General features: G+C 39.0%; 2 protein-coding genes across 2 annotated transcripts in view; one reads left to right on the top strand and one right to left on the bottom strand.

Moving 5' to 3' along the window:
- LOC146670440 (N-acetyltransferase 8-like) overlaps nt 1–12,220 on the bottom strand; it is an 850,360-nt gene that overhangs the window by 213,406 nt on the left and 624,734 nt on the right. The window lies entirely within an intron of this gene.
- The window catches only part of slc12a5a (solute carrier family 12 member 5a), a 194,504-nt gene that overhangs the window by 133,428 nt on the left and 48,856 nt on the right, over nt 1–12,220 (top strand). Inside the window, exons 2-3 of the mRNA XM_085407391.1 lie at nt 4,799–4,899; nt 5,424–5,561. Coding sequence (XP_085263517.1) covers nt 4,799–4,899; nt 5,424–5,561 — 239 coding nt within the window. The remainder of the gene's footprint in view (nt 1–4,798; nt 4,900–5,423; nt 5,562–12,220) is intronic.

The raw sequence follows: 12,220 nt of genomic DNA, 5'->3' as shown, positions 1-12,220 counted from the left end.
TTGATGATGGAGTTTTAAGTATTAGACAATGAGGAGAAATGAGCCATGTAGAGATAAATGACACGTTAGAAGAGCTGTTATGGGCACATTAGCCCACAGATGTACAACTGTGTGTGTGTGTGTGTGTGTGTGTGTGTGTGTGTGTGTGTGTGTGTGTGTGTGTGTGTGTGTGTGTGTGTGTGTGTGTGTGTGTGTGTGTGTGTTTTCCCCCCTTTTTTTTGTTTGAGTTTTTTGGTGTGTATGTGCTTTAACCCGTCAGAGTCACTTCCTTACTATTATCTATAATAAAGAGCTCTTAAAATTTGATTTCTGAGATTTACCCTCATCATTTTTCCATTATCCACAGGAGTAAGTTTGTGTAATGATAATTTATAGTTCTGAGAAACCGGAAGGATTGTGTCGTGTGGTTTACATCAGGAAATGGAACATGGCTTTCAGGCTGAGACGCTAAGTCACGCTCCCATCACCTGGCTGCAGCTGTTTGACTCATGATTCACCATCGCTCTTTCATTCCTCATCTGACAAGTAGCATTTGATCATACTGACTCAGAGCGGCATTATAAACCAGACTGTATTTGCAGCTATAGCTTCCCTTTCCAATGTCAACTGTCTCATTTCTGGTATTGTTTATATGAATACCAGTGAAGGTTCAGTGATTATAGGAATTAGTTCTTTGAAATCAAAATCTGTCTTTCTAAATAGCATAAGCACAAACTGCATATATGTAAGACTGGAAAAATTACAATTTAACATAACAGACAGTGTCCCATTTACAAACCTACATTGTGCATCCAAACTTTTATAATCATCATATTGGGGTTTTTCCTGCAAAGATACATTTTGGGTACCTCTAGATGAGTTTTACTCCAAGTCAGATAAAAACATAGTAATTTCTTAACTCACTGTATTAATTTGGTTTCTGTTTAATGAAGCAAAATATACATTTAATTTTTAAAACCAGATTATCAGGAATAAATGGAACTACAGATTTCTGTCAATAAAAAAGAAAGACATGCCTTTACAGTATGCATACAGTTACCTACAATAAAAATAGATACATTAATATAAAAATGTAAAACAAAAAAAAAACACTTGTCATGTCTATCAGCAAGGAGGATGAGGAGATTTAGACAAACATAAAGCTGTTTAAGGGAAAATGAAAGAGAGAAGATCTGTTTTAGTAAAATATCCCTTGGATTTAGAAAATTCACATTTGATTCACATTTGTGTCCAGTACCAGTATTTGTTGCCCTCGTTCAAACTGGAAAGTTCAAAATACAAAAAATCTCTTTCCAGTTCAGATATGGTGTGAGCACCATTTAAAGCCATCACATCAGTTATTTACTGTCTATATTGTGCAGTGGATTGTGGAGAAATTTCTGGCTCTAATTTTAAGATCTTTTTTAATGATGAAAAAATGGAAAAAGTAGCAAATAAATGTACTGTAAGAGTCAAAAGTGTTTCAGCTCTAAATCAAATTTGAATAGAAAACAGAAGCATTTGAAAGCAACACCTGCTGTCACAGGCACGTTAGCATGAGCAAAGGTAGATGCCGCAGGCAGAGGAGGTTTATAAAATATGTTATCTGAAGTGTGACATCATTATGAGGTTGCCAGTTGATGATGTTGCCTAGTAACAGAGAGAAGTCCCCCAACGTCAAACTCAATACTGCACTTACCCAGCATCATATCAAGCAAGTTTGATGTTGAGATGGGCGACGAACAGACAGATTCATCCGTGTATTAGTCAGACTGTGTATTGTGTATATGTGTGTTTGTAGATGTTTGTCTAATCTCTGCTGGGCACAAGAAGGCTCATTTTGTTTTATCTCAAGCGAGGCACAACACTGTATCATCCTGATTCGCTCTGACAAAGTGAAAATAAACCAGCTAAATAATCCACATGCTCTGAAAACTCTCTGTTAGATGCTCCGGCCTCCTTTTAACCATAGTGTATGTTTTAACCTGGAGGTCAAAGTGAGCTGAACCTTTAGTGCTGCAGAAGCTTTTACATTTTGCAGCAGCAGACGTGAGCGTCCCTCTTTTTGCATCTCCCTTTCTCTCTCTGCGGGTTCCCATTTCAGATTTGGCTGCCTCGTCTTTGTCCTGTCTGAGCCTGTATCGCTCTCTCTTTGTCACTGTTTACTCTTGCCCCATCTATCTGTGTCTCTCTTCATCTTCTCATCAGTACTCTTATTCTCTCACTTTCCATCTCTTTGTGTTAACCTCCCTGTGCTCTTTTTGTGCTCCGAATCTTCATGCATGGCCCCTTTTCTCAGTGTCCCTGTCTACTGCTCCATCTCTGTTAGAACAGTGTGCCGGCTGTTAGCGGTGCCCCAACGTCATGGCACATGGCTGCGGCATCTTGGCTATAAATAACTCGGTCTCGCAGTCCAAGACAGGACCGAGAGCCAGAGGGAGCGCAATCTGCTGTCTCCCTCAAGAGATGCTCGAAGGGGAAGGCGCGAATAAGATGGCTCACTCTGCACTACCTTCACCACTAAGACCTTCATTGTACTTTATGTATAAAATGGTTGTGAATGCAATTATATTTCTAGAGAAGTGCAAATTTCTGGTGACCAAGCATTTCAAGTACGTAGCCAAAACAAAGGTTAGAGCAATAAATATCAATGCATAATGTAAACAGACACCTTGAATTTTCATGAAGATGTAGGATGGTGCTAACTGTGCTAACACGATTACAAGTAACCGTCTGGAAGGTTTATCCCTTTTTTTTTTGCTGCGTGTTTCCTTCAGAAAGAAAATGTCACTCTGCAGTGTTGGTGACATTCAAAGGTTTGATTGATGACTGCAATATATCAGTCTTTCACACATCTCTGTCGAGTAGCTATGTTTGGATTGATTTACGGGTCCACACAGGATTTTAGTAACTTTCATTTCATTTGAATACTAGAAGAAGAGTGCTACATTGTAGCGAGCGACACTGATAAGAATTAATTGATGCCTGTGCCCATCTTTATGTGAGTCCCGTCTTTATTGATCCCTTTATTGAGTCCTGATCAATGTCCTGTATACACGAAGAAAGTTTGTATATATGTGTAACTGTGTGTGTATTTACTTATATGTGTATGCACATCAGTCTGGAGAGTCAATTGGTGTGACTCTGCTTACTGCAATAAAGTCCTTATGTCTGGTCCATTTTGCAGCAGTAAAGATTACTTGTCACCAGACCAAGAGGGTCCTGTTTCTGTCTTGATCCACTGGAAGTTTGACTGGCAGCTTTGGTTTTGTCATTTTTCATGATGGTTACCACAGTGCACACTGTATGGTTGCTGACCATGTCCATCCCTTTATAGCCCCTGTATTATATGGCTCCTTTTACAGAGATAAAAGTCGCAAACAATAATAACACAATTAAAAAAACGATATCAATAGTGAAGCATCTTAAAACAGAATAAAAATAGATTAAAAAACCTAAATAACAAAAGACTGATTGTACATTGTACAGATTTTCTGATGGCTGCTTCCAGCAAGCTCAGACCATCTAAAACCGGTTTCCCTAACATAACAATGAGTTCACTGCACTCTGCAGTCACCAGATCACAATGGAAAAGAGCACCTTTGGGATGCTGCAAATCTCCTGTTCATATCTCCATGATACAAACAGGAGATTCATACCATGGATGCGCAGCTGACAAACCTGCAACTGCTCAGTGATATTATCATGTCAGTATGGACCAGAATATCTGAAAAATGTTTCCAGCACCTTGTACAATCAACAATATTAAGAATTTTGGCAGGTCTGAAGGTAAAAGTGGGTCTTAAGCTTATAATAGCAAGGTGTAGCTACTAAAGTGTCCACTGTATCTATTGTGAAGACCCAATCAAGGTGTTAAAATTGTATGCACAGAAAATAGTATTTCTTCTATCAGTTCCATATCATACAATGAACAGTCAGTTGAAATTACACCCAGTAAAGTTTTGTCATAAACATAATTTAAAAAAAAGATTTTGGTCCTTAAAATAAAATCCTGCTGCTTTGAGGGAGATGTCAAGAAAGTGTTTTATAGGAGGCAGTTGCTCGCGGTATAAAGGGAAAAAATAGATTGAACACTGCCTGAGGTGTACTGAATTTTCAAATGTCAATTAGAAATCAATGAACTTCTTGATCTCAGATAATGAGAATCAATGAATGTGCAAAGAGCTGGATGCTTCCCTCTCACTACACGTTGTTTCGAGGATTTGTTTGTTCTGGCCCTATTTCTGGGCCTGTGAACTCGTAGACAGAAGCTTTTCGATAGAGTCATGTTGCCTTCAGCGAGCTGTCACTATCAGGCTGATTCTACAAGTCAGGGGGTTTTTTTGTTCAGGGTAAGAAAAGCTGCCGGGTTGTAGACCATTTTTTTGTGTTTGCGTTCAGAGTTGTGATGTTGTTTTTCAGTGAGGTGAAAACACTGGTTGACACGTCCAGGTTGTCTTCTTCCTATGGCCATATGGAATACATAGCACTTCACATATTGTCAATACACAGTCCATTAGGTATGCTTCTCTTGCTCAGCATTTCTGACTGCTTCAAGGAGATGGCAAGCTTTCCTTATCAGACGTCCTCTGCTTTGAGCATTCTGTGTGTTTTTTCTTTATTTTAACGATAAAAAAGTATTTATTCCAAAAGTCTACCTATTTTTAAAAGTTGTTACTTTTAGTTGTTGCAAAAAGGATTCCTTTGACATCAGGAATCTTTTGTCTGACTTGTGCATTATCCTCTCCCCTAACATGCTCTTTGTCCTCTGCTTTATTTCAGACCACTCTAAAAGTAGATGTGTGTTTGTTTCTTCCAGGAGACAGTAACCCCAAGGAAAGCAGCCCCTTCATCAACAGCAGTGATGCTGCCACAGAGAAGACTCAGCAATATGACCGCAAGAACATGGCCCTGTTTGAGGTATAATGCAATACTCCGCATACACACACATACGCACATGCACACATTGATTTTGTTAACACACACAATCAGATGCGATGGTAAGAAGCAGGATACACTCGTTTTCACAATTCAGTGATTGAATAGGGGCTCTGACATTGATTAATGAGGGTAATTACTGTGTGAAGGGCATGTGGGAACCTCAGGTTAAAGCAAGAAAATCTCAGAGTGGTGCAGGATTGAACCTCAATGAGGCAATTTGCCTCCGCTCTGCACAGATATATTTACAATGTCTTCTCAGTGGGATTTCTAGATTGAACAGGAAAAGGGGGTTTATGGTGTGCACACTTGTTTTTGTTTCAAATGAGCTGAAATCCACAAAAGAGGATAGCAAGTAGATTAAATGGCTTCTTATCTGCAATGATCTATGGAAACAGCCACTAAGTGATTGGTCATTTTATAGAGTTCCCTTGTTTGATTGAGATTGTTAATAATATTGGCTAAAATGCTGATTGCAACCTTCCTGTCTGCTTGTTTTTCTGCAGGAGGAGATGGACACCAGCCCCATGGTGTCATCTCTTCTCAGTAGCCTGGCCAACTATTCTAACCTGCCTCAAGGTAGCAAGGAGCATGAGGAGGCTGAAAACAATGAGGCTGAGTCATCACGCAAGAAACCTGTTAAGGTATTTATCTTAAAAATATATGCACTGAAACATACAACAGATTTTATAGACAAATAAAGTACCAAAGGTCAACTACTCTAAGAGAGTACCATTCATTTAATTTTCATGGAAAGCTCAAATGTACCCCTGTTAGAGGATCAGCATTTGGAAGAAGTAGATGAAGAATATTAACAGAATTTGTTAATTTGTTGATAAGAGTACTATATTTAGTTGTATCTTTAGTTTGCATCTGCCTACGTAGCTTATCAAGTAGAAGTTACTCAGCCTGAAAGGCACTGTGAGAGCAGCACCGTTACATCAGCTAGGTTAACAATGCTTAGCTAATGTTAATGAGGGGAAGCAATGGTCACAGAATAAACCAACTCAGGCAACCAATTGTAGCATTATTGTGAAATATATGTCTGTGAAGGCTCTCAGTCATCCAGGTCATCGGCGTCTAAGGAGCTTGGAAAGAAAAGCGCCTGGACTGTACAGTGCAGGGACGAATGCCCAGACCTCTACATTGGAGAGACCAAACAGCCACTTCACAAGCGCATGGCACAACACAGAAGAGCCACCTCCACGGGACAAGACTCAGCAGTTCATCTGCATCTAAAGGACAAAGGTCACTCTTTTAAGGATGCCAATGTTCACATTTTGGACAGAGAGGACAGATGGTTTGAAAGAGGAGTGAAAGAAGCCATTTATGTCCACTGTAAGCAACCATCTTTGAACAGAGGCGGGGGTTTACGACACCAACTCTCTGCCATCTATAATCCAGTTTTGAGATCCCTTCCCAGACGCCTTAACGCCCACTCGCATCCTGGGCCATCAGGAAATCACATGATAGGGTGGGGCCAGGTTTCATAATGAGCTCACCCGAAACCCTGGTTGATTGTGACCCACACCCGTTTTCACACCTTGGCTCATGTGATTAGGTAGAGGATCACCAGAAGGTCCTTTGTCCCTCTTTGGGGGGAAAACTCCTACTGGGTTTAAATCTGGGACTCTCCACCATTTAACCTTAGAACTGAAGAAGCTTCTCGGATGAGAGGTGAAACGTCTTCAAGCAACTTAAACAAGTCCAGACGCTTTTCTTTCCAAGCTCCTTAGATTGTGAAATATAAGCATGTACCAAGGTTAGCCACACTTTCACAAAGTCAGCATTACATACAAACAGTAATTAGGGGCCAGTCCCTGCTATCGTCGATCCAAATACCCTTGCTGCTGTCTCTGGCACTGAAAAATGGTGGAACACACAAATTGGTCACTGGATTGGTCTATACAACACGCTAACCTATACAGTATGGTAAGTGCAAATGCATGGGAAAACAAGGTTATCTCTGTGATGCAAAAGGTCATAGAAATGTTGTCACGAGCACAACACGAGAAAAATTTTATCTGTGTTTTATTTAAGAAGATATATTCATCAGAGACACCTTTTAAAGTTGCTATAAGTGTTTCAGTTCATAATCAGTGTATTTGTATTCTTAGTTGTATTGTTATATTATATTTTTGTGTATTTTCTCTGGCATATTTTGACCATTTTTTGCCGCAAAAGGCAATTATTGCGTCAACATGTGACTCCGACAGAAGCAAACACTAAATGGTAAAATGTGGATTCAAATCGACTGTGTTATAACTGAGCTGCTCCATTAAAAGTGCTTTATCTGGAAAAAGCTGGATGTAATGTGAATGTGCTGCAGCGAGTGTAAAAAACTAAAACTGCGTTATAAGATCAAGACTAGTGCATAGTAATGTTTATAACTCCTGATGTGTTTATCTGTTCTTTAAAGACTATAAGGAATATATTTAAAATGCTTAAAAGAACATAAATGTTCAGATATATTTGTGTGCTGCATCTTATTAGTTAAATGTTACAGCAATAACAGTGTACTCCAGTGCAGAGTAATGGTCTTACTGGCTGCAGTATAAAAACTAATGTTGAAATGATAGTGTAAGCTGTCTTCAAAAAATGGGCCAGGTTTTTGGTTATGAAAAATTATTTCTTCTTAAAAAAATTACTAAAATTAACTTCCACTGACTTAACTCCCCGCTCAGTATGATGCAATGTGCACAGATAAATCTTTTGCCTGTGGATTTACATTTGCAGCAGTAGAATTATTTATGGCTCTTCCTGGTTGAAAAACTCGTTCAACCAGAAAGGACCATGTTCCTGTTGCCAGTGGATGGTCATTAAGTGTTACCAAATATAGAGCTGCAATTTACATAAGATCAAATAATGTTTCCCCAACAGCACAGTCTTAAATTGTTTTGTTAACACAGTCACTGGAGAGCCTGAATATCTCCACCAGTTTAGGACTTGCCAATCATTTTCTGTTGATATTATAAATCCCCGGTTCATGTTATGGGTTTGCAGCTTAAATGCCACTCACTAATGAGTTCCTTCCATATCATCCCATGATATTTTCTGCCGTTGGTGTCGAGATGCCAGCAGGAAGTGGTTTACTTTTCTGGCTTTTTCTCAGCACTTGATGGACAGACTGCTGCATTATTAATCCTGTGGGAAATTATGGTGTTAGGTATGCAGTGACAAGCAAAGCTGAAACTCAATGACAAATGATAATTTGTGAAGGAGCTCATGCCAAATTAGGACAACAGACTGATGGAAAGTGACACGTGTTAAGATATTTCACACCAACTTTTGAAAGTTTCTGACTTCAGAGTTAACCCACATGAGATAAAACACACATTTAAAAAGTGAGACGCTACAGCAGTGACAGTTTGACAGCTTTTCAATGACCTTTGACACTGTCTGTCTTCTCGTGTGTCCAATCAGCCTATCTCTCCCTACCCTTATATATTTGCTTCTATCCACTTCTTGTCTTCCTTCCTGTCCTGTTTCTCTGTCACTCAGGTATTTTTTTTCTTTTTAACCTTGAGAAAGATCAGTGATGATGACATGAGATGCCAGTTCACCTATTATATCCAATTCAGTATGTACTTTTCCTGCTGTGGCTCCAGATGATTCCAGCATCTAGGTATAGAGCAGATCTGGGAAAAAGAGTTTAAATCAACGGCAGGGATAAGTCTAAGAAGAGTAATACATCTGTTTCTTTATTCATGCTTGTGTTCAGAAATCTGACACCAGATTGAAATAGTTACTGTCTTACCAATCGGTGACCCCTAGCAACCACTGGTCACCTGTGAAAAATGTGTATTCCCTGACTGGTTGGTGAGTGATTACTGGAAGTCGCTGGGTGAAATTGGTCGTAAAGAAGTATACAGTGCTACACTAAAAACCTCATTGTAATTCTTTGGCTCATTAGCACATTACTACAGTCACGCATCATTTGCATGGAAAATGCTGATTTGTCTATAGACGCTTCCCAGCTGCTCACCGACTTGTAGTGAAACAGAGAACACAGAAGCAAAAGATATATTATTAATCTGCAACAAACATGTTTCAAAATGCACAACTTTTATTTTTGAATTCAAATTTTGTCTAGAGATAGCCAGCAACCACTCCCCAACCGGTTGGAGAACAAATCATTTCCTCACGTTTTGAGCTCAGTGTCTTCACCATCATATTTGTGGCATCCATTTATGTCCCTTTAAAGTTTTCTTGCCTTTTTTACATTTTAACTTTTTATCCAGCTCCATTAAACTTAAATGTGTACAGTATTCTATTTATTCAGTGCCGAAAAACCTTCAGAACATTCCCAGCAGCCCCGCTTGCACTTTTTGTTTAGTGTTAGTAACCTATTTTAACATGCTAACTAAACTCATGTGGTGAACATGGTAAGCATGGCATCAAGTAAAGATCAGCATTTATTCATGTTTACAGTTACACAATGACATTGGAAACAGGTTTTTATATTCCATGATGATCATAATTTAACCCATATGAGCAAAAACATTATGATATAACAGTTTTCTTCAAGTGTTATCCTACCATGCAGGCAATTGTATTTTATTTAGTTATGAGATGTGAGGCTTCTGCCTTCAGCTTTTTTACAGTTTAAATCACATTTAGACATCAACAGCAGCCTTTACTTCCAAACACAATTTCAGAGTGTATTGAGATAAGCCACAGACCTCATTGTGGACAGTTTTCACTGGGACTGCTGTCTGCTCATGAAAAACACCCAACAGATCTGTTTACTATCAAGATCAATGGGGCAATGTTTCTGAAAACAGATGTAACTATGCCTCTTACTGGTTTCGCTTATCCTGTTGGAAGCAGCTAAGGACAACAACCATGTACACGAGCCTAACATGCCGTCACTCTTGAACTAGTTGACAGTGAGGTATTGCCACTTTGACCCAACCCTCCCAGTTGTTTGAAATGTAAGGTATATTTGTCCAGCTGTCTTTGGCTCAGATATCACTATGGTATAGCACTAATCTCCCCCCGTCATCCGAACTCCTTCAATACTTGAATTAGTCTCCAACTGATCCGCAAGGCCAGCAATGTTGTGGGGATGGAGCTGGACTCCCTCAAGGTGGTGTCGGAGAGGCGGATGCTGTCCAAGATAAAGACAATGTTGGATAACACCTCCCACCCACTCCATGACATGTTGGTCAGTCACAGGAGCTCGTTCAGTGAGAGACTGAGATTACCGAAAAGCACCACTGAACGACACAGGAAATCATTCCTGCCTGTGGCCATCTCCCTGTACAACGCATCCACTTAACACACTGTTTGCTGCTACAACTACACATGTTTCTTTTCCAAATATTTATTTATAAGTGACTTATGTATGTATGTATGTATATATATGTATATATTGTACTATTCTTAGTTAGCGTATTGTCTGTCTTGTCTTAATGTTGGTTTAAAATGGAGCACTGTAACAAAAAATAATTTCCCCCAGGGATCAATAAAGTATTCTGATTCTGATTCTGATTCTGATGCTACACCAAGCTGCTGGTCCTCCAATCAGTAGCCCATTCCACAGGCAATCTCCCCATCGCTGTGAGAGGCTTTTCATTAAGGCAGCCTGTAGCGCTTTATCGCTCACACAGCGGACTCAACCCTCCCAAAAAAAATCACCTTCCCTCTCCATTTCTCGCTTCACTCCACCTACCGCTCCCTCTGTCTCCTTTATCATCAGTCCCCCAAGTTAGGATGAGAGTGAGTTGTGGAAGAGAGAGACAGAAGCGGTAGCCTTTTTGTTCAGTGTGAAAACCAAGATTAGAGATTTGGATGGCGTGTGACATGAGGGATCAGGCTGGAGGTCACAAAGGTTAAGATGGAAACCAGTCAAAGCTAATCTTCTCTGACTTTACCCATTTACAGTTTTTTGCAGTCACTCTGGTGCATTTCTCAGATCAGAATTGAATTTCAACACCTTCAAATCATCCAGTCACATCATAAAAGCAGGTTTTAAGTTAAGGCTGCTGATTCCTATATTATCAATTATGTGTGTTCTTTTGATCAAAAGCTATTTTGACCATGTGAAGTGGTTCATTGGGTTTTCATAATTTGTCAAGAATTTCCTACATATTTTGTTCGACTTCTCATTTGGAAATACAAAAGGCAATTCAATATTGTTTTACAGCTCTGGATACAAGCACAAAGGGGGAAAACCAGGAATATTATTGAAATGTAAACACCTGTTAGTTACAACTTTAAATGGCAAATCATAACCAGATGAATGTAAAAGATGGTTGTTTTCTGAAGACTCAAGCTAAGGATTTTCACCCTCAGCATGTTTGTGCTTTAAAATCAGATGCCAGTGTAGATGTGACTGGGAAACCAAAATGACAGTATATATTCATACACTAGTCACTTGTGAGTCACAGTGTGTATTATGCCTGCCCTAGAGCAAACCTTGGTCTGTGTTCTTATTTAATTACCATAATTTTCAATTTGACCATAATGTTGCATAATGTTATAAAAATGTTTGACACTATCAATTATAAACTCAACAATTATTGATTATGTAATTTTGCAGATCTTAGCAATATATATCTATTAACTAAAGTTAATTCACATTAATTAATTTATTAATTATAAATGGTAAACTGTTAGTGTTACAACCTGATTTTCAAGTTCCAGATTCCCACCAGCTTACAGTAGCAACAGATACCTTTGCACCGCAGCACATGGAGAATCTGGTGATATCTCATCAAGCCTCTGCAGGCATCTGCTGTGATATATATAATTTTTTTAATGTGTCACAAAGATGTCAACCAGTTACAGTAAAACCAGTAAAACTACAAAGGTGATTTGTGATTCTCCAGCAGAACTGTTGCAGTCGATGCCCCACATGCAGTAATCTGAAAGTCTGCACTGTTTAAATTGTTCTATGCCAGACAGGAAAAAAGAGCAGCCTTGTCATCAGATTGTCATCAAAGAGGTTGTTTACATCAGAAAGCATTTCACAGTAGAGTATGCAGTTTTATTAACATCACTAAGCTGTTTGACTTTTGTATTTGTAAACAGTGGCGTAAGAATTTGTCACAACTTGTCTTGTTACAGGCTTTCGCAGACAATCCATTGTATGCAGCTGTTAGTTCTGATTGTTTAGAGAAAAAATCTTATTTGAAAAGCTGCTTTTATGTTTTTGTAAATGTTAAGAATCATTTTCGATATCTTCCAAAGCAACTGAGAAAACTTGTACAAGAAGGCAAGGCTTGTTTTTTTTTTTTTTTTGTATATTGGCAATATCTCACTTTAGGCATTCGATTATTAACATTTGATAAAGCTTTGC

The sequence above is a fragment of the Rhamphochromis longiceps genome, linkage group LG5, assembly GCF_057381845.1.
Source record: "Rhamphochromis longiceps isolate RC_006_pf linkage group LG5, R_longiceps_female_GT1.1, whole genome shotgun sequence".
Classification (NCBI taxonomy): domain Eukaryota; kingdom Metazoa; phylum Chordata; class Actinopteri; order Cichliformes; family Cichlidae; genus Rhamphochromis; species Rhamphochromis longiceps.
This window is presented reverse-complemented; position numbering and strand designations above follow the sequence as displayed.